Source organism: Cervus elaphus, chromosome 18 (assembly GCF_910594005.1).
Source record: "Cervus elaphus chromosome 18, mCerEla1.1, whole genome shotgun sequence".
NCBI lineage: Eukaryota > Metazoa > Chordata > Mammalia > Artiodactyla > Cervidae > Cervus > Cervus elaphus.
The window spans coordinates 84,650,696-84,674,356 of NC_057832.1; the positions used below are offsets into that span (position 1 = coordinate 84,650,696).

The 23,661-nt window shown below is 41.2% G+C and overlaps 1 protein-coding gene across 1 annotated transcript in view; it reads right to left on the reverse strand.

Moving 5' to 3' along the window:
- Positions 1-22,677, reverse strand: part of STK17A (serine/threonine kinase 17a) — a 35,673-nt gene extending 12,996 nt beyond the window's left edge. Inside the window, exons 1-3 of the mRNA XM_043871902.1 lie at positions 22,328-22,677; positions 12,185-12,397; positions 1,792-1,936 (exon numbers count right to left, since the gene is read on the reverse strand). Of these exons, the coding sequence (XP_043727837.1) occupies positions 1,792-1,936; positions 12,185-12,397; positions 22,328-22,533 (564 nt within the window). The 5' untranslated portion in view covers positions 22,534-22,677. The remainder of the gene's footprint in view (positions 1-1,791; positions 1,937-12,184; positions 12,398-22,327) is intronic.
- Between the last annotated feature and the right edge of the window lie 984 nt (positions 22,678-23,661).

A 23,661-nucleotide genomic window follows, 5' to 3' on the forward strand; every position in this document is an offset into this window, starting at 1 on the left:
TGGCTGCTAAAAGGACAGTGGACACTCCTTGTCCAGACTCACAAGGGTCATGGGAGCCAACCTGGGAATGACCTTTTGGTGGAAATCATTCCCATCTGCATGGTTGCCTTCCCAACCCCACCCCTGACCTTTCCCCCACAGTTCACTAAGAGCCGAGCTGGACTATGTGTGTGAAGAGTGAGAGGGCAGGAGAGAGGCTGAGAAACCTCCAGGCCGCCTTGTTTTCAAGCTCCTCTGGGTCTGGGAAACGTGGAAGAGTCCTGTTTCCAACATCAAAGGCCCATCATCAAAGCCTCTATTAAATCTGCAAAGTATTCTACACCGAGTATACTGGGGAGAAAGGAATACAATTTATACTGAGTGTACTGGGGAGAAAGGGATATAATTTCCTTGTGTAAATACACAGTCGAACCTGGCAGTCAAGAACTTAACATTCACCCTTGACTGCTTTCAAGTAACATCAAAGATGCATGACACACAGTGTCGGCAACCTGTCTGACTTGCTACTTAATTAGTTCCTAGTCTGGATAATGTCACAGGTGGAGCTGTCATAAATTGAGAGCTCATTTCCTAAAGGTGTGATATTATTTAAATCGGGGTTCTGTTCATGGAGGTCCTTTCTACATCATAAAACTAGCAAAATGTCATAAAATTAAATGTATGATTTTACAAAATTGAGTGTGTAAAACCAAACATGAGAGAAGGCTCAGCACAAACACGACTTTGGGGAATTTTTTTTGCACGTCTGATGCTGAGGCTTCTTAAAAGTCTGAGTTCACTGAAGGCTGGGCTGCAAAGACCATCCCTTCCTGGCAAGTGTTCCCTTGGGAAGCATGGGTGACTATGTCTTGCAGCAAGGATTTTTTAAATTTCTAATGCACATGACACATTCAAGGGAAAAAACAAGAGCTCCAGGTGCCTGGCGCATGCTCTTAGGGTTTCACCAGGTGATCTCTAAGGCCACTGCAGCATCAGCCTCCTGGGACTACATGTGTCCACACCTGCCTTCAAAAAATGTCTCACAAGCACTCCCATGGTCTATTGCGGTGTAACCGCCCACTTTTGACATTCTACTAAGAAATCAGTAACCTGGAAAAAGAGAACTATTTACAGAATGAATCTACCTGATTTCTTTCAGAAGAGAACAAGAAAATTTCCAAATTGTTTCCTTTCCCCTGTATTTTCCTGTAGGAAACTGGTATTCAAAGAAGTATCTATTCCCCTTCCACTTTATTTCAAATGAAATTTGCCCAAGTTTCCTTGAGGAGTCAACCTCCCTGTTACACATTGCACACTTCTCCTTGAGTGTGCCTTCACGCAATGCAGACTGAACACTGCTGCTGATACAGAACAGTTTGGATGCAGTACGGCGTGTGGAAGGTGTCAGAGTGTACCATCCAGCAGCAATTGTGGGTGGCACCTGGATCCCCAGGACTGGCATCACCAGGAAGCCCACAAAGAGTCGGACATGACTGAGCAACTAAACGACCACCACCGCCAGCATTCCAAGCCCTGTCTCCACCATGAAGCCTGCACCCACCCAGAAACATTGCTGAAGCTCCATTTCTAGGGCAATGTGTCACTCTTTATCTTTCCAGGTACACACATGTGCATTCTCTCCCTGATAAAACTGGCTAGAGGATAAGAATAAAGATTCAACTCTTACTTCCTTGTAACCCAATGACACACACAGACCTGACAAACGTTTGAATAAATCACTGTGAAACATGTCACATCTGGGGTGTGATTCTCCAGCAATCTTAAAACTGGAAAGTGATTCAGTTTTCTTACCTTCAAATCAAGATGAACGACATCATGAGCGTGTAGGAAGCAAACACCTTCTAAAATCTGCCTCATGAGTCTCTGAACATCTTTTTCTGTGAATGCTTCATCTCTGTCTGCAACACACTGGTCAAAGATTTCACCTCCAGCCGCACTAGAAAAGAGGAGAAGCACAATTTAAGTAAAGAGGAAAAGGACTCATTAAAAATAGTTAAGTCTTTTTGTTTCTAATATTTATACACATTCAGTTCAGTTCAGTTACTCAGTCGTGTCCAACTCTTTACGACCCCATGAATCGCAGCACACCAGGCCTCCCTGTCCATCACCAACTCCCGGAGTTCACTCAAACTCATGCCCATCAAGTAGGTGATGCCATCCAGCCATCTCATCCTCTGTCATCCGCTTCTCCTCCCGCCCCCAGTCCCTCCCAGCATCAGGGTCTTTTCCAATAAGTCAACTCTTCGCATGAGGTGGCCAAAGTATTGGAGTTTCAGCTTCAGCATCAGTCCTTCCAATGAACACTCAGGACTGATCTCCTTGAGGATGGACTGGTTGGATCTCCTTGCAGTCCAAGGGACTCTCAAGAGTCTTCTCCAACGAAGGAATTCTTATTTAGATAGACTATTAATTTGAATGTGTGTAAACTTTCGTCTATTTACATGCTGAAATCCACTTTTAAAAATAAAAAGTAAAATCTTTAATATGAGCTCATTTTAGCATTTCCAAAGCTAAATAAAAACAGCTTAAAAAACTTTTAAGAACTAAACCTAAGTGGTAAAATATATTAACAGTTTCAAGTAAAAAAATTTTCAAGAATTTTTGGTTACAGAATACATAAAAACATTATTTTTGCAAAAAACGCAAATAATGAAAATAAAGCAAATACCCTCCACTGATGACCCGTTCCCCAATCCAAGAGCCACACTTAGAGGTAAGCTCTTAGCACTTGGCCATACTCCATCCTTCCAGTTTTGTTTTTAAAAACCACACTTAAAATGCATACAAAAATATCAGTTTCGTGGATTTTTAAAGAACACATAAATGGTAACACAGGACACATTCTACTGATCCTGTACTATTACTTTTTTAAAGCTAAATATGCCTTATGTGTTTTTTCCATGATGGTTTTTTATCTACCTCATGATTTTTCATTTCTACAATCTTGTGTAATAGATAAACCATAGTTGATATATGAAACGTCCCAAAAGGCAAATTTATAGAGAAAGAGAGCACAGAAGTAGCTGCCTGGGGCAGGGGGTGTATAATGTGCATAAGGATGTTACTGAAAGCATACAAATGTTTTAAAATGGGTTTATTGTGATGGTTGCACAACTTGGTAAACTTACTAAAATGCACTGAATTACACATTTGAAGCCTGTGAATTACATACTGTGTAAAGTATGCCTCAATAAAATAATTTTTAAAACCTCATACTTTACTTAGGACTGTGCTTCTGAAACTTCGGTAGCTATGACTCAGACTCACAAAAGAGCAGTACGGACTTCTAGTTTCTTCTACCCTCTGGCCAACGCAACTCAGTTCCTGTTTTTTCCCTGTGAATAACTTTGCTAATAAAAAAAAATAATTTATAATTTTTCCTTTCCTTTCAGCAGAAGTTCCATATTTAAACAATTTTTCCTTACCATAAATGACAACTCATGTCATACTTCAAATTTTCTTTTGTGTTTAAAAAAAAAAAAAAGACTGGGTTGCTTTCATGAAGTTGCTACAGAATTAATGTGAAATACATAACACCGGGGAGTCATGCTTCTGTCAAACAAAAGCTACTCATTCATTTCCTTTTCATAAGGTAACTTAGTTCTCTTCTTTCTTTTTCCTTAGGGCAACCTATTCTCCAATTTTGTCTAGATAAGGAAACAAAAATTTTCAAAAAAATCATATAAGAACCTACTTAAGTTTAGTTAAAGAACTGCAGGTGATAAGAGTGAAAGAAAATAATTCATTGGCTGGTTTAGATTTTCATTTTGGTTAAACCTATACAACTCTTTTGTTATATTTTAATTACCGTATGAGAAAACCACACGTGAAAGCATCAAAACGATTTTTATGTAATTAACTGTAAAATGGCCATGACATATTCAGGCAAAGTTAAAAGTACTATTTAATTAGAAAGAAAGGAAATAGTGAGCATTTACAGCAAAAAAAAATCGTAAATTCACGACAGCCTGACAGGGCTGTCTGCTGTGAACAGGGAGATAAGATGAGCTGAGTCCACGCGGCCCCAGCAGCTACAGACGCACCAGGGCGCGATGTGCAGTCAGGGCCGAGTCTGCACACACAGGCCACAGCCTGCGGAGTCACTCAGGACGCCCGTGCGCCTCAGCTGGGACAGAGGACTGTCTTTCGGTTGCCAGAAAGTTTCTTAAGCTCAATTTTCTGTCCTCTGGGCCCCTCAGCTCAACATCACCATCCACCATAAAACCAAATAGAGCTCGATTTACACAAATTCAAGGATCTCTTTACCTAAGATTAAGAACAATTTATTATTAGTCTTTTCCCACTAGCTATTCACTCATTCTTGCTTTAACAAAAGGATTTCCTCTGTTTTCCCAAACACAAGATATGAAGGGCAAAGTTAGTTTTCTAAAAATTCTGATGGCTATATTGGGTTGGCCAATGGGTTGTGCCACAAGATCTTATGGGGAAAAAGGAAAAGAGAAAAAAAAAAAAAAGACTTGAAAGAACTTTTTGGCCAATCCAACACTTCAAACAGAGACTACTGTAAAGAAGCTATATAAGCCAGCCTTCAGTGATCAGTAAGGCTTACGTACCCTCTAGGTACAATGTACAATCACCAAGTCATTTACCCTGTTTACATTTAAGCCTGACCCATTAACCAACTGTCATTTAAACTAATGGAACCAAGTGAAGTTTTACTATGGAACAACCTGAGATGGTAAAAGCATCTGTCGAGTATGGCAACAGAAAATACAAAAATATTAACATCTGCTTTGCACAAAGCACCTTCATTCACATAGAAGCTAGAATAGCAGGAAGAGTTTTGCTAGGCCCATCTTTCACTACAGCAAAATTTTCAGTTTTATCGTAGTACTCTAGTAGTGCTTATTTTCCATGACTTTAAATTATTCAAAAATTAAGTTTAATTCATATAACTTTTTATCCAAGTATTTTTTATGGAATGATTAACTGAAGGATTTTTCAAAAAATTTTACTAAAACTATTTTTATAGAAAATATTAAGAACTATGAGTTTCAACTTTCTATTGGTCCTCAGAAAATTATCTCTTTGTTTACATTATTCAGAGTCAAATAAATGATGTTTAGAAGGTAAGATTAACTGAGTTCCCCTGGCAGCCTGCACCTTAGCGAGCTCATAGCTCCCAATCTGACACCAAACACTCCTTTTTCTATCTAAACTAGCATTTCCATTTCTATCTTGCTTAGAGGCCCAGTATGGATCTTTACTTCCTCACTATTCAAATTTAACAAATATCATTCAAATATATTAGAGGCCCTGTGCTATGTGCTAGCGATAAAGAGATAAATTATGAATAAGTATGTATGAGATTTCTTGTACTAGTGGGGAAGAAAAAAATGAAAGATATTTTTAAGAATATGGAAGATCCCCTGGAGAAGGAAATGACAACCCACTCCAGTATTCTTGCCTGGGAAGTTCCATGAACAAAGGAGCCTGGTGGGCTACAGTCCATGGGGTTGCAAAGAATTGGACACAACTTATCGACTAAACAACAACAAATGCATAAATATATCTAGGTATGAAATTACACATCAAGTTATTGATAATTTAGCAAGTGAGCAATTAATTGGAAGGAAAAAATATTAGAAAGATTATACTTATTCTCAGTCTTCAAGAATGGACAGGAACCCACTAGATGAAATGGCCAAGAGTGAGGGGACTTCCCTGGTGATCCAGTGGTTGAGACCTCCCTTTCCAATGCAGGGGATGTGGGTTGGATCCCTGGTTGGGGAGCTAAGATCCCACATGTCTCAAGGCCCAAAATCCAAAACTTAAAACAGAAGCAGTACTGCAACAAACTCAATAAAGACTCAAAAAAAAAAAAAACAACAAAACAAACCCAAAGAGTCCATCCTAGGAAGTGTGGACACATATAAGGGTGGTGTGAAAATACAGGATATACTCCAGAAGGATAAGTAGCTATTTCCCCTTGCAGCCAAATGCTATGGAACTTGCCCTCTAGCCATAAACAATGAGCCAAATATATAATCAAGTATTTTCAGACATAAGAACAACAGGCAGTTAAGACCATGATCCCTGAGGTGGGGACACAAACAAGCTGAGGTCCATCCTCAGTTTATAACTCAGCTGGTAAAGAATCCGCCTGCAATGTGGGAGACCTGGGTTGGGAAGATCCCCTGGAGAAGGGATAGGCTTCCCACTCCAGTATTCTGGCCTAGAGAATTCCATGGACTGTATAGTCCATGGGGTCACAAAGAGTTGGACACGACTGAGCTACTTTCATTTCAATTCCTACTTGGAGGTAATTTATGGAATGCGGTACAGGGCAGGGGAGGAACCCAAGCAGAATATGGCAGGCAGCCATGCTAAGCTGAGATGGTAGAGGTTGGGCAAGGCTAAGGCTGCTGGATCTCACAAGCAGAGTACCAGGGAGGAGGGTCCTACTAGGCAGCCATGCTAAGCTGAGATGGTAGAGGTTGGGCAAGGCTAAGGCAGCTGGATCTCACAAGCAGAGCACCAGGGAGGAGGGTCCTACACAGAGAGAGATCTGTAGACATCTGTTCAGTCATATCCCAGAGTCTTAGACAAGATACTTATATGCACATTCACTAGGTAAAATGTGAGGTCAGGCAAAAAACTGCCAGGAAATCATAAGCTGAACAATTCTTAGCATTCAGAGAGGACAGAGGATATTTGAATGTTGCCCATTTTGAGTAGAAAAACCATGCCGAACACCTGGGGCATTCCGCAGACCCCCCAGGATGCCATATTATAGTCTTATTAAAGGCTAAAGTACTCCTAGACCTGCACTAATAAGGCTGATCCACAAGTAATTTAACTGCCTGCCAAAATAAACACCACCATTCTTTTAGTGGAAGATCATAAAATCCACCCAAGCACTATGCGATTCTAAACATCTGGCATCCTTCCAAAAATTACTAGACATCTGAAAATGCCATAATTTACAACTAACAGGAAAATAAAAACAGACTCAGAGATGATGGAATTGCTAGGTAAGGACTTTAAAACAGGTATTATAAATACACCCAGGGATTTAAAGTAAAATATGAACATAACAAGGAGATAGAAAGTATGAAAAGAACCAAATGGAACTTCTAGAGATAAAAAAACAAAAACATTTATAGTGAAGATTTCACTAGGCTTTAGAGCATATCAGACCCTACAGAAGAACCAGCAAATCTGGAGACAGAAATGGAAGCCATCCGTCTAAAGTATGGGTGGTGGGGTGGAGAAATAATAAACAAGACCTAGGGACCTGAGTTATGAGAAACCTAGACAGAATATTAAAGAGCATTACTTTGCAGACAAAGGTCTATATAGTCAAAGCTATGGTTTTTCCAGCAGTCATGTACAGATGTGAGAGTTAGACCACAAAGAATGCTGAGCACCAAAGAATTGACGCTTTCCAATTGTGGTGCTGGAGAAGACAATTGAGAGTCCTTTGGACTGCAAGGAGATCAAACCAGTCAATCCTACAGGAGATCAACAGCAAAGGGATTTGAGCGACAATATGGAACAGTTCGTGCTTAGTCGCTCAGTCGTGTCCAACCCCCCATGGAATGTAGCCTGCCAGGTACCTCTGTCCACGGGGCTTCTTCAGGCAAGAATACTGGAGTGGGCTGCCAGGCCCTCCTCCCATGCCTTATTCACAACAGCCAAGACACAGAAACAACCTAAAGTGTCTGTCAAAACATAAATGGATAAAGAAGATGCAGGATATATATACAATGGACTATTATTCAGCCGTGGGAAGGAAAGACATTCTACATTCACAACAATGTGGATGGGACTTGGGGCATTGTGCTAAGTGAAACAAGTCACACAGAGAAGGACAGATACTGTATGTCACACACGTGGAATTTAATAAAGCCAAACTCACAGAAACAGAGATTAGAGTGGTGGTTACCAGGGACTAGCGGGTGGGGAATAGGGGAGCTGTTGGTCAGAGTATAAACTTCTAGTTAGAAGGTAAGTTCTGGGGATCTAATGTAACTATAATTATTATAGTTAATAATACTGTATTATATACTTAAAAGTTGCTAAGAGAATAGATCTTAAATGTTCTCACCACAAAAAAGAAATAGTAATTATGTGATGCAGGTGTTAGCTAATGCTCTAACATTGCAAGATATAAGTATATCAAAACATTGCAGACCTCAAACTTGTAACATGTTTTATCTAAATTATATCTTGTAAAGCTGGAGAAAACTAAAAAAACTATCTCTTTCACTAAACATTTTTTGGAGTGAAGGGATTATGCTGTTTCCACTTTCCTATTACCAGCGCCCATTAGTATCCAGTGACATGGCAGGTGGAATGAGTAATACAGTAATCATAAATCTGTCTGTTTCCATAACAACAATCTGCCGATAGGGCCAAGAATTTTAATACCTCAATGTCTAAAGTCTAATTCGAAGACTTCCTCTTCAAGCAAAATGTAAAACACAAAAAATTCTGGCCAAACCATATGGTTTTGTGGTTCTAGAATCATGACCATGAAAGCAACAGAAGCCACCAAAAGTTTCTAAGCAAGGGATAGTATCACCACATCTGTGTGTTGGTTACCTACCCAACAGGAGCCTGAGGGACACCCTAGGATTGAAGCTGGGGGAGCAACTAAGCAGTTACAGGGACAGTCCACAGGAGAGGCAGGGAGGACCCAACACGGGGAAGGGAAAGGCACCAGCATGGGAGCGAGTTAAGTGGAAGACTAGGTAATTCATCATACAAGAGCATTAAAGGAGACAAAGCAATCAAGGATAGAGCCAAGGTTTATACTTGAGCGATGAAATAAATAGGGACACCAGTGGAAACAGGGAACAAAACACAGCCATTAGAAGCCCAGCAATGCAGGGGTGCACACACACTGACCCTGCACTGGTCACGATGCGCAGGTGGATTAAGGGATATGCACTAGAAGCTGGAGCTTAGGTAAAGGTCTAATGTTGGAGACAAAGATTTGGAAACATCCAGCATGTAAATAAAAGCTGAAGCCACAAAGATGGAGAGTTATCATCCAGGGTAAATGTGCAGATCATAAACGCATGACAAGAGTAATACTAATGAACTGTGGGGAGCACTTATATAGTAGAAGAAGGGGGAAAGGATCTAAGATTAAAAAAAAAAAAAAGAGAGCCATGAAAGCTAAGGAAGAACATAATTTCAAGTGAAGAGGGTGTAACATTGAGTGTTTAAAGAGCGTAAGAAGCAGAATGAACACTAAAACGAGAGATCGATTCTGGCAAACAGGGCTGATGACCTCATGAAAGTTTTAGAGGAGCAGATGGCATCAGATTGAAAAGTGATGGAGTATTGGCAGCTAAACAAATGGATGGTTCAATGAAGTAGAACAAAATTGACTAGAAGGTGAGGAAAGCTGTAAATTCAGAAGAAAAGGGAAAGACAATAGTTCAAGAGTCCAAGCTGAGGACCGGGAATTTTAGGAGAAAAGTGACTGAATTATTTTAAGATGGATAGAAAAAAAATGACTTGAGGTGGGAGGGACTCTCGGAGAGGTTAGAAAAGTGAGTAAAACACACAACACAGGTCCTAGAAAAGGCAGGAAGAGAATTAAAGAACAGAAGTCAAAGTTTTAGCCTTGGGAGTTAAGGAATGGAATCTCTTCCTGGGAACAGGGCAAAGGCAGTGAGAGTGTAAAGAGTGGGTGATGCTGAGCAGTGTGCATCTGATGGCCTTCATCTTCTCAGGAAAGGAAGAGAAGGCTTGGTATCTAACAAGTGGGAAGTGGGTGACAGTACGTGTGATCAAAGATTTCATAAGCTCCTGCCCTCCTGCTGAGGATGGTAAAAGAAGAGGATGAGAGATCAGGTAAAGAGTTACAAAACTACACCAAGAGCCCAGCTGAGGATGGAACTCTTCCTCGTGTAATAAGCAGATGGAAGACTATGCAAATCCTCCCAAGAATGGGCAGGAGGAGAGACAACAGCTTAGGTCCCGCGTTTTAAACTGGCAGAATGGACTGCAGAGGAACAGCAAGAAGAAGAAAGACACCATGTGAGGCACTGGTGAGGGACTGGCTGCAGTAACTACCCCAGAAGCGAAGGGAATGTAAGGGAAGTGAAGGCTGGAGATGATGGAGGACTAAGGGGAGACCGGAGGGAAGGTTCAGAGCAGGTTCTGTGAGAAAGGGAGAGAGAGAAGATGATGATCAGAGTATCACATTTCAGACAGTTCCTTTCGGACCAATTTCCAATTCTATCCAATCCTCTCCAGAACAAACTGAAGACCAGAAACCTCTAAACCAAGGTTTTTTGAAAATGAAAAACAACTTCATTGAGATATAATCCACACAGACTACATTTCTTAACCATTCAATCATTTGTGGTTATTTCTATTACAATGAAAAATTCACAGTGGAAAACATGTTCACACTTTTTGTTGTTCACATTTTAATTTTTTTTTCTTTGAAAGGATTCCTACAAGGGAAATTATTGAATTAAAGAAATATATAAACACAATGCTCTTGAATTATATTATCAAGAGGAAGACATTATTTTAGACTTCTTTAGAAGCCATCTAGATGTCTTCCTCTATAAACTTTTAAACATAAATAAGGTAATAGTACACGTTATTTTAAAATTTTAAAACATCTTTCCATGTCAGTGCATTTGTATCTACCATATCTTTTAAAGTGACTGCATAGCAATCCATCTTATGACATGATCACTTATTTAACCAACCTCTTTCTATTAAACATTTAGAGTATTTCTTTTCTGTTATATAGATACTACTGAGCTAAATGTTTTTGTAATGCGTCTTGGCATAATTGCCTGATTATCTCCTTGTGAAAAAATTTACGTATAGGAAACTCCTGGGTTAAAGGGTATGTACATATTTTAAGGCTTTTGATACACACTTCCACACTGTCCTCTGGGAGAGTTATAACAGGTAATACTCTCACCGTTGTATAAATGAGATGATCCAATCCATGAATATCACTTTTCTTTATGATGCTTGCCAATCTTATACAGGGCGAAACTGGCAACTTATTTTACATTATAAAAACAAGAATCAGTATTTTTCATGTATGTATAGGCTATTTACATATATGCTTCCGTGTGGAATTTCTCTTTATATCCTTTGTCCATTTTTTTAAACTAAGAGGTTCATGCTTGTGTGTATACTGGTAAGATCTAGCTATATATTTATAGAAATCATTTAGAGAAATCATTTTGGGTGAACAGATATCAAAACTATTTCCCCCTGAGTTTGTGTTTTCATTTTGTGTTTTACTAATAATGCTCTTGAATGTATTCAAATCTATCAATCTTCTCCTCTGGCAGGAGAAACAACTTTTTTTTTTAACTGGAGTTCAGTTGTTTACAATGTTGTTAGTTTTTGTTGTACAGCAAAGTGAATCAGTTCTACAGATGCACGTTTCCTCTATGTCAACACAGAGTATTCAGTAGAGTTTCCTGTGCTATACAGTAGGCTCTCATTAGATATCTTTTTTAAAATTATTTTTTTAATTGAAGGATAATTGCTTTACAGAATTTTGCTGTTTTCTGTCAAACCTCAACATGAATCAGCCATGTGTATACATGTATCCCCTCCCTTTTGAAACTCCTTCCCATCTCCCTCCCCATCCCACCCTTCTAGGTTGATACAGATATCTATTTTACACATAGATACTGTATTATGTCAATCCCAATCTCCCGGTTCAGCCCACTCCACTCTTTCCCCCTTGGAGTCCATCTGTTTGTCCTCTATGTCTGACAGGATTTCTTAAGAAGAAAAAACTGTCCTTCATGTTCCAAAGCTGTTTTCTCTGCTGTCCCTACCTACTTATACCCAAATTGAAAGCACAGTATGAATTCCAACAATTATTTCTGAAAGAAGGATTATTAACTTAGACCATATGAACATATAAGAAATTATATAAAATGACTTTTGTTGTATTATTGTACCAGTTACCTCCTTAAGAAGGCCTCTAATAAGAACGTAAGAGAACTTTATTTTCAAAAGAATTTCACTAAAGAATGAAGATGAAAAATACAACATATACGTATCCTTGCAAATCTGGGATATGTCGATAAATACATGAAAGTTTTGGAAAATCTTCAGATTTCCAGAGAACCAGGGCTTGCCAGGTTATCACAGATGAGTGGCATGTATAAGGGAGTGTGGACTAGCAAACAAACTCAGTGAGGACAATACTTACTATTCCAGAACTAAGATCATTTCCGATGGTGTCTCGTAGACTTCATGTAAATTAATGACCCATGGATTGTCCTGGGCTAGCTCGAGTACAGCGATTTCATGAACTATTTCCATCCGACAATCTTGGCCTTTTCTTCTTTTTCTCATGAACTTGGCGGCAAATTCTTTTCCAGAATCTTTCTTTATGCATTTCCTCACCACTGCAAATTTCCCTCTAGAATTAAGCAAAACACAGTCATTGTTAAAGCTGACTTTTCAGAGGTGATAAATTTTAATGAAATTTCCAAACAGTCATCAGTGGGTATTTAAATTTAGGTCATATGCAAACACTCGAGTAGCAATATAACTTGGGAAACACCTCTCTATAAATAAAATGTAATGGGCAAATCTGCAAGATTCATTCTTCTAAATAGAGGATAATCAAACATTTAAGCCAATATTTCTTTGCAGCATTATATACATAACTTAATTTTTACACATTTATACATAAAATAATTTGAATCTTAAAAAAGCCATCTGACTTTTTAAGAGAAACTGGTTATCAAAATTCCTAAAATAATGGATTTCACTGTCACTAACTGACTCTAAAAAGACCCAATCACCTTTCAAAGTTATTTAAAGGTAGGGATCTCATTTGTATGACATCATTTCAACTACAGCATCAGCTGGAAATGTCTAGCTTTTCTATAAAGACAGATATAACAAGCCTTCTTTGACACACTCTACTGCCATGTTATTACACTAATAAGTCACACAGGGGATCAGCACAGCATGTTGATTATGGAATAAGGTCTGGAATTAGATTTGGGCTTGAATCCCAAAGAACGGCTCCATCCACTCACTTGATGCATAACCTTGGGCAATTTAAGCTCTAACTTAAGAAAAAAAATCTCATTTTCTTAAGTCTATAATGGAGAACACAATCAATTTCACAGGGTTGTTGTGAGAATTAAAGAATACATGTCAGCTGCTTAGCATGGTACTTGCCACATACTCAATAAAGTACTATGAAGCAAACATCACTGAGCTGTAATAATTATCACCCATAAACACCCAATACTCAAGCTGGAAGGCAACTTAGAAATCAAATTATTTTAGTAAGGTTTTTAGTAAGATTTTCATTACAAGCCTAAACCTGGCTTCAAGAGAAGAGCTGTTGTCCATATCTTTTGTTGAGCAATACAGAAGGATCAACCTGACTGTCTATCAGGTATTGGACACAGCTGACATGATCTGTTAATTGCTAATCCCCTTTCCAATTTTCAATCATTCCTCATCCCCTTAGGGTCTTTGCTGGTAAAATGCGTCAACCAAATCTGAAGCACCTGCTCCAAGTCTAAGCTCGAAGTGCTTCATGATTATTATTTTGCTGAGGCTTGCCCAATACAAATTAATATGCCTATTCAAAGAAACTTGACAAGTTTTTCGTATTTCACAAACAAAACTTTCTCCTCTTGGATTCTTTCAAGCCAGTGTCTTGATACTATGTTTTAGAAACATACTTAAAGCCTTGCATTGAAATTTTTTAATTTGCTGTTAAATTCGACTTTCTAAGTCTGGGCCCAGCATTCTAGACTACCAATGTAATTTTGAGGACTGATCCTTCCTTCTTTGCTGCTGTTAACCACAAATATGATGTTCATCCCCTCTGAATTTTTGTTACCATCAGCAATAAAAATGTTACATGAAAAATTCTTAGGCACAGCCCTACAGCTGATCAATTAGGTGGCAATCTACCTAACAGCACCCTAATTCAGAACAAGGCTCTCTGTGCCCAACGGGAATGTGAGATGAAACACTTCTTCAGGTCACTAGAGAGATTCAACAATAAACTATGCATCACAGGCTAATGCCTCTTTTTATTTAGCCCCACAAAATCATTAGGCTAATAACATCTCCATTGAGTTTTAAAAGGTTCCTAATGATCTTTGGATTTCTTTAAGGAAGAGAAAAAAAATCATTAATCATTTGTTTTTTTATACCTATATTTCTGAAGTTTCAAAAGAGGAAAAAGAGAAAGTCTAATTTGTAAAAAACTGACCAACATATAATTGACAACAAGCATATTGCTATTAAATTAGAAATGCCCGGGTTGAACTGCCCTCAAAGAATTCCCACAGCAAACACACAGGTATTTACTATTACCACACCTAACACTCTAGGCAATATCATCCTGTGTAAAATTATAGTAAAATACTGTGGCTTACATACCTGTCCTGAATGTATTGCTATATTTCCGAAGACCAGAGACGCAACAGATGAATGGATCCCTAACCTATAAACTCTGGGAACCCTTGTTATAAAAGAGCCGTTGCTTAATTCAGAGGCCAGAAGTAACCAAAGGAGAGACCTATACTTACCCTGGGTCTCCCACTAGGCATCCATTTCTTTGGGTCACCACAGTCGTTCGCACACCAATCTCTAATCTTGACACCACCCTTGTTTTTGAGGAAGCATTCAGCTGTAGGTTTACCCCTTCCTCTCCCCCATATCATGCACTATCCTGGGAGTCAGCCAACCTCTCTGTAAAGGGCCAGATAGCAAATACTTTCAGTTTTGCTGGCCAGCTGATTTGATCACTACCATTCAAGTCTGCTGCTGTAAGTGAAAGCAGCTGCAGACAACAGGTCAGTGAATAGGGGAGGCAGGGTTTACAAAAACAAAACACAGAACACAACTTCACCAGCACTGAGATGTGAATGGCACATAGTTTCCATGTCATTAATATGACTCTTCTTTTGACTTTTCAATCATTTAAAAATGTACAGATCATTCTATATAGCTAGTGAGCCTCATCAAAACAGGCAGCCAGCAGTGGGTGACCAGCTTGTGCCCTATTCCACGCTGGAGAACTCCTCCACTGTTCTGATACTGCACACCACGGAAGCAGATAGCGGGACAGCAGATCACAGGAAACAGGCACCGCCTTCATCTCGGGATGACTGGGGTGATGGGAGGGGAACCCTTAATACTACTCAGGGGGTCAGAAGACGAAGCCAGGTTTCCAGGAACTGTTCTTTCTCCAGAGCCACAAGGCAAACAGAAATGTGGGACTCAGTCTTCAGGGTGCGGGGGCTGAGTGAACACACCAGGAATTAGACAGTCACGGTTTCCCTCAATCCCACACCCTGCAGTGCTCTGGTACGCCTGCTTTACCACAACTTCATGGTAAAACCGTGATTGTATCTCAACCCTTTAAGTTATTGAGGCCTCTCCAAAGCACGAAATAAAGGATGTTTCTCTGACTCTCGGGGCCGTAGTTATACGCAGGGACTTGAGACTGATGAGGTTCAGAGGACATAAGACGTCTGTTTCACGTTTACTTCCTTAGCTGACTTAGCCAAAATTCTTCCTAGATTATCACGATGTTTCAGTTTCCGGAGCTCTTCACCCATTTCACAAACATCTATAGTTCACTATTACACACTAAACTGAAAACTCTGATTTTCATTAATCATTTGGCAGGGGGTGGGGGGGGATATTAGGAATGAGTACATTTCAGAATAACAATGATAACACACTCCAGGGTAGTAAGACAGGAAGGATAAACAAAGATCACAACAGGAAGAGGCATTTGAGTCAGACCCACCAGTCTAAGCTTCCTCAGAACAAGGGCTGGGTTTTTACTGATCTCTGTATTACCAGTGCACAACTGGAAAAGCTTAGGAAGGCTCATTGAACATCGGTGGGTATGACAGGCTAAGTAGCTGGTGCTTTTTTTCTCAAGGGAAGAACGGGCACCTATGAGACTTTTACCTTAGTAAAAGTTTTAAAAAGCTAAGATAAATGCTTTAAAAAGCTAATTCTGAGTGTATTGCCAAGTGTTAACTAGAAACTAGGGAAGCTAAGAAAATAGCTCAAGGGAAGGGGTCTGAACTAAAGTAGCAGCAGCAACAAAGGCTGGGAAGAGAGGAAGTAGTTTACAAGGCACTCAAGGTCAAGACTGACTGAGCTTCGGGCAGAGATGAGGGCGGAAGAGGACTGGAGATCTTTATCCTGGGTCCTGGGTAATGTGGTACCATCCACTGAGAGGAAAAATCAGAAGAACGGTAACAGATTTGCAGATGGTGGAGGGAGGGGAGTATGTGTTAGGCTTCAAAAGGGAGATGTTTGATGTGCCTTTCTCTGTAAAGAGAATTTTACTTACTAATAGATGGATTCCAAATATAACCAGTGTTGGGTTACCACACAAAGGTGAACACACGTTAGAATACATAAGGCTCAGGCAAAGATAAAAAAACTGGAGGTGCTGATTTGAGTGTATATAGAGGGAGCAAAATAAGAGTGAGTTCCAAGGTTCTAGGTTTGATTCTAGATTACAGTAAAGGGCTTTGTTTCCACGTGTATCCTATTAAAGTTCTTTTGACACGTTACAATTTTTTGGCTACGACCGTCTCCCTGGCCCTACTATGAGTTTCAGGGACCTGGCCTCTTCATCTTTGCATCTCCTTGTGTAGTGCCTGGCACATGACAGGTGCTCAGATAACACCCTAGATACATACACTGTTTTTGTTATTCTGCTAAATAGAAGTTCTGTGGCCACTCAGCCTCATAAGGTTTAATATTTTAGCCACATAGGGCTACTTGCTGTTCTCCTTTTCACTGAATTTTTCTGCACTGTGCTTGTTTTACTGCCAATGGCTGGAGCGTCTTGCATTGCTACTGCTACTGAAATTCCATCCATTCTTTCAGGCTCAGCTCAAATGTTGTTTTCCCCACAAGATTTTCCCATGTGGCATGTCACTTTGCCCATAAAAGGAGTAGTGACTGACTTGTTAGATTTGGGAACAATTTCCAGAGCCTACCAAAGAGCCTTATGTGCTCAACATGCCAAGTCCAATATTTGCTTAATAGCACTGGGGTACAGCCTTAGGTGCAAAGAAGTTCTGGTCAATAACGACCTAGATCAGATCTGTCTTCCTTACCTCTGAAAGAACAAAAACCAATATCTGCTGACCCTAAGCGTAAAAATCAGCGAGTCCATCAGATCAGTCAGCATGAGCGACAAGAACAGGTAGAGCCAAAAGCCAGACTTGGTTTGAAGTTCGGGCAATTTGTTCAACTTTTCTGAATCTTAAGGTTTCTCACCTACAAAATGAGGTTGCTGGCACTTAACCCTGTAGGGTAGTGAAGACAAAAGAAAAAGACATTTCCAAAGTGTGTAGCCTCCAGGAAATGCTCTGCAATTAGTAACAGCTGCTATTTTTATTGTCTGGGGCATTAATTTCAGATCTATGATAATTTATAAAAAAAAAAATCATACAGAACTGAAGAGTTTTGGAGGTGATTTAATTTGAACACTCTACTTGATACCTATAATTCCTATATAAATTGAGTTCCTCCTTCCTTTTCTGAATAGGCAAACCAATGATTATAACTACCTAACTTTCTAATGCATTTGGTTCAATAATCGGATTTTATAAAATTTTGTTAGGTTTGTAAAGGGGTGGAAATTCATTAAATCCTTAAGTTTATATATTTTTAAACTTTTATTTTATATTGGAAGGTTTATATATTTAAATTAAGTTTTTACTTTTAACATAGGCTCCAACTTTTCAAAATTAAAACAGCTGACCTAATGAAGCAAGTGCCTTAGAGAAGGAGCCACACTTCCTAGCAAAGTCTGATGCTGAACCACAAACACGGCTAGTTGTTTTTACCCATCCCAAAATATCAGATTACCCAAAACTGTAAATATCTTTCAAACTGATGATAAACCACCAAGAAATCTTATTAGTTTTCCTAAAACAAGGCACAATTTTTACATGGATGGTATTAACAAGGGTCTTTATTTCTAAAGAAATTACGACTTACAATTTATGACACATGCTCAAGTAGTTATAAGGTCCTCAACCTGAAGCCATTACCTACAAACATGAATTTAGGTAAAGAACATCCACTTTCTAAAACACCTCCACCTGTGCATCCTCTTCAGCTTGTACATCCTCTTATTTTCTGATAAAAATCCTTCCTTGTTCCCGTTACTCCCAACCGCTTTGAGGAGAATGAGATAGGGTGTCTCTACCCATCATGAGGCCCAGCTGAGACAGGCTGGGATCTGGGACCCTTCACCTGAGTGCCTGCACCTGTACAAACAGCTCCTCAAGCAACAGAATACAAAGGAACTATAACGGACTCAAAAATAACCTCATGCATGCACAGGCGGGGTCAATTATGAACAATAAGCTAGAAAAAAGGCCACAAACGACAGCCATTTCTGAGGTGCTGGGAGAAAAAGCAGGGGCCTGCACACGAAGGGGGTAGACGAACCACTGAAGCCCCCCTCCAGCCAAACCCACCCATCGGCCCCTAACCTTACCCCATCCAAGGGACCAGCTTGCCCCCTTCCCCTCCCACCCAGGGGCATGAGCAAGAGCATCTGGTTTTTGTTTTCACTCCCGAGAGCTACAGCCCAAGTCCCAGAAAAGGCTCTCCCGGAATTCTCATCTGGCCTCTTATCAATTTCCATTGATTTGAGTCCAGGGACCCAGGTGGGTAACACAACCGGGGAGGGAACCCCATGACACTGAAGCTTGGCAGTGCGTGCTCCAATCTGGAACCATTAACATGTCCTCTTACAAAAACGATGGCAAACTGCTTTAGCCACAAGACAGACTACAGCTTTTTTTTATTTTTTGAGAAACATCTGCGGCATAATGGAAGTGACTACAAGGAGTCCCAGCTCAGCTGTCTCTCATATGAGTCAATCTACAGGTATCTTGATTTTCTCATCTGAAAAACGGGACTTCCCAAATCTGCCTGGGATAAGAAGTAAATGAGATAATGTATGTGAAAGTCCCTATAAAACTGTAAAGCCCCCACTATGAAGTACCCATTTCAACAAAGAACTTGGGTTTATTTATACCTTTTCTCCTCACAGGGAAATTCAACTGTCAGTATGTAACAGTATAAAAAACAAGATATTTTTTTGGCTTTAAAATATCTGTTTTCTTAGGATAAAATTTATGTATATATCAAAAAATGTTAAAAGTTGAAGACTAGGCAAATCACTTGATATGAAATTAGTATAATTTTAAATTTCTAGAAACATTTTTTTGTTCCTACACTATCAATAAAAGCTCCAGGGAAGTCAACTCTTTGAAACCCAAGGTCATGTCTCCTGCACCTCGAATCGTTACTGTGGTTTACGTTGGCACATGTCCTGACTCAAAAGAAAGGTAACAAGCCTCAGGAATAACAAGTCAAGTTTCAAGCAATAAAAGAAAATTTTACATCATATATTTACCCACATTTAGGCTGCTATGGACTCTGCTGGAGACATGAAAGAATGCGGCATTTCTTAAAATAATCAACATTATCTCATTACTAGGGAATCAATACTGATCATTTAAAATGTCTTCTCCAAACAACCATTTCACTGAAAGCTTTACATTTCTGTAAAATAATGGGAATGCCTGCAAAAACTTGACTTCTTTGAACAGTCAGCTCTTCACACCTCTTCAACATTTTCACTAAATGAAAGGCCAGAGAACAAAATGAATAGACCTTTGTTTTTCATACCACATCATTAAAGTATAACATGAGTAATTTTAAAGTTCTATATCAGCATGAGATCAATTCCTTATTATCAGAAATGCAACCAGAGTCAACACCTAGGAAAAGAGGCTACTTTTCTTACTACTGAAAAGAATTACACAAAAACACACTTCATTCTGTCAAAACTACAACATTCAGGCAAAACTCATAAACCTTAAACATAAACTGCTTCTAATACAAAACAGAACTTTCACTTCCTGAGACTTCTAAACAGTCCCCTGGTCTTTTGCAATGAGGTTTTCTACTTCTGCAACAGACAGAAGCTCATTTTGAGGTCGTGCAGGTTTGCCTGTTTTTGCATTATGGTTACATGTAAAATACCCACTGAGCTACTCAACGCATTACAGTTTTTGAGTGCATGCCCTAAGTCAAGCACAACCTTTAAGCTACAGATGTGCTGTTAATTTATTTCTCTCAACAACTCTGTGAGGTAATCAGAGATTAGGTAACTCACTCAAGTACACATAGCCAGTAAGTAAAGAGCCAAGACTCGATCACAGACTGACTCCTAAATCCATGTTCTTAACCACTGCGTTACACTTCTCCATGAGAAAAAGGGAACCAAAAAGAAAGAAATACATTCAGTTTCTTTTTCAGTTTTAGGCTCTTATATCAAGTATCTAACTGTATTGTTCTGTACTTCAGGAGTTATGGCTTATGTAAAGAAATTCATATAAGATATGTAAAAGATGTCATAACCTTCAAGCAAAGGAACACAACTTTATAGACCAACTAATTTTATAATAGAGGTTAAAATGAAAGTTGATTTAACCTCCTTGGTTCCTGGAGGGATTGTCAAAACACCTGGTAGGGAGCAAATCAATTGTTTTCCGATTAAATCATCTATTACAAGACTACAAGAGAGTGCTTGCCACCTGAAGACATTTTTCAGTTGTGTAATGTGTTTTCCCTTCTGTGGAATGAAGCCAGACAACCAAACAATGGAAGTCCTAGTTTTCCTTCTTCAAGAAATCAGTTACTTCAGAATGTCTGGAATTTTCACCAATTAGAATACCTAGATGAGTCAGTAGCTGTCTTCTTTTGTCATAAAGTGCACACAGATCCAGTTAATTAGTGCCTAGCAGAGTGAAGTAAAGCTTGGCCCTGGAAGAAGTCTTTCCTTTTCTCATGTGGAATAAATAAGACACTTTTAAGGTCGGTTTCTTTGCCAAAAAACGATTTCTAAAGGTTACCTCAATATTTGTAAGGCGGCTTGTTTTTAACGTTGTAATCACTGTTATAAGACCTTTTCCCAAGACCCTCAAATGAAGGCTGTTATAACTGTCAGGCCCACTCCCCATTACAACATGGTGAGATTTTGCAACCTTGATAAATGTCTGCAACAGCTGCTAACACTTATCAAATGCTGTGTGCCAGGACCAGTGGTTTGAGCAGTACAGCCCCTGCACCTTCTCGACACCTCCATGAGGGAGGTACTGTCCCTATGCTGATTTTATGGGTGGGAAACGTGAGGCCGGGGAGACTAAGTCACCGTCCAAAGGCGCATAGAGTGGGGATCTGAGCTCGGGTCTGACCCCAAAGCCAGAGCTTCTGACAATTTCCTCAAAGGTTTTCAGAGAAAAAGTCAGTCCCCAAACCTCTACTGTTCCCTGTGGGTCAGCAGTTTAAAAAAAAAAAAAAAGAAGAAGAAAGAAAGAAAAAAAAAAAAAAATCCGCCTGCACGGAGATGCGGGTTCGATCCCCGGTCGGGAAGACCCCCTGCAGAAGGAAATGGCAATACCCCACTCCAGTTTTCTTGCCTGGGAAACCTCACGGACGGAGGAGCCTGGTGGGCTACAGTCCATGGGGTCGCAACAGTGAGACATGACTTACGACTAAACAACAAACCTATCACTCTGTGACCCCTCTTCAACGTACAAGACGTAAAGTATCCAAACAGCCTTCACCTTTTGCGATTTTAAAAACAGACCAAATTCTAAGCTCTCCCTACCCCTACAAAACAACAACGGGATGCGGAAGAAAAGGCAAGGGCCGTATCACGGCGTCGAAAGAGTCAGACAAGGGTTCAGAGTCCACAAGTGAAACCGATCTGAACTTAAAAGGCACACGGACCTAAATATTTCAGAACGCAAACAGCACAAACCCAAGAATCCGCAACTGAAGTCAGCAGAAAGCGGCTGACGGAAACTGGCCCAGCGCTGGTGCGAAGGAAGCTGTCACGCTCGGGGTTCTGCGCTCCTCTATCACAGCCACAGAGGGAGAGGCAGGAACCCACAAGTTCGTAGGCAAAACCAAAGCTGACTCCACACCTGTGCTGACTTCAGACTCGCTGCCGCGGGGAAAGGTTCGCAGCGTGGTTCTCACGCCGCCTCGTTAAGTTACCGCACAAGGGACCACAGAGGCTGAAACTCCCGCAGCAAAGAGAGGAAGGGGTCAAGGTTCCGGGGGGAGCCTTTCTCATGGCCGCTACCACAGCTTTGGGGGACGCCGCGCGTGGACTGGAGGCTGGGGGGCCCCGCCGCCCTAATCGCCGCCCGCACCCACGTCTGTACCCGGTCCCGGCGCGCTATCTGCGCCCGCGCCGGCCGGCCTCCCGCACTTATCTGCGCGCGCCCGCCAGCCTCACCTGCCCAACTCCCGGCCGGGGGTCAGGGTGTAGGCGTCCTGAAAGGGCTCGGTCCGCACGGCGGTGCGGATCTCCGTCAGCAGTCCGCGGGCCTGGGTCGGGGGCGGCGGCCGGCGCGGCGTGCTCAGACCCCGGCCAGCCCGACCCGAGCCGGAGGCGGCAGCCGGGGAAGAGCCGCCGCTGCCCGGCTTCTCGAGAGGAATCATGGCGCTCGGGCTTGCTTTCCTTGCCTGCCGCCCGGCTCGCTCGGAGCTCCCGGCGGGTAACGGCCCCGCCTCCAGCTGCCTCGAGCCGGCGCGAGGATGCCACCCGCTCTGCCCGGAGCTGCGCACAGACTGCGGCCGGCTGCCTCCAGGCCGCCCGGCCCCGCCCCACGTCCGGCCCCGCCTCTCCCCTGCCCCCCGCTGAGCTCCCCCCTCCTGAGCGCCGCGTGCCTCACGCGCGCCCTCTGCAGCTGAGCGGGCGAAGGTGCAGCCTGGCGGGCGGCCGCGCGGCTGGCCCAGGCAATCTGCAGGCGACCGACAGCACCACCCTTCTGGCTGGAGGACCCGCTGCGTCAGCCAGTTACGCACCTGCTGAGCATCTGTGTTGCAAATCTGAGCCCTGCATTAATGAAAATGCGTAGGAGCTACCAGCCAGAGCTTCACGATCCCTTCCCTTGGGCGGGTCAGGAGAGGTGATGCGACTCAGATCAGGGCTGCTCTACAGCACGTGGAAGTTGCCTGGGGCATCTGGTACCTTCCCACACTGAGAGGAGGACGTGAAGGCAAGAGATGGATAAATATTTTTAAGCCCGCATACCAGTCCTACAGTCTTCTCTGTATTTAACTTTCAAGGTGCTCTCATCCGGTCTTGTGGTTTTAATTACATCCGTATGCTCATGACTACAAATTTTTTATCTCCAGCTTCCAATCATTCTCTGAACTTCAAACTCATATATTGAAATATATACTTGGCATCACCAGTTGGATGCCAAATTAGCATCTCAGGTTTAACGAGCAGAAGTCATCTCCTGATCTTCCTTCATAAATGCACTCCGACCAAGTTTCCCCACCTCAGTAAATGGCATTTCCATCCTTCCAGTGGTTCAAGCCAAAAACCTTGGGGTCAACATTGACTCCTCTTTTTCTCTCACACCCCTCATCCATTTTGTAAGTAAATCCTCTTGGCTTTACCTTCAAAACATATCCAGAATCTGATCACTCCTCTCCATTTCCACATGACCACAACTACTATTCTCTCTTGTCTGGATTATTGTGATAGCTCCCTAACTAGGCTATCTGCTACCATCCCTCTTCTTCCTCAATTCCACATCATTTATTTTTGAGGCAACC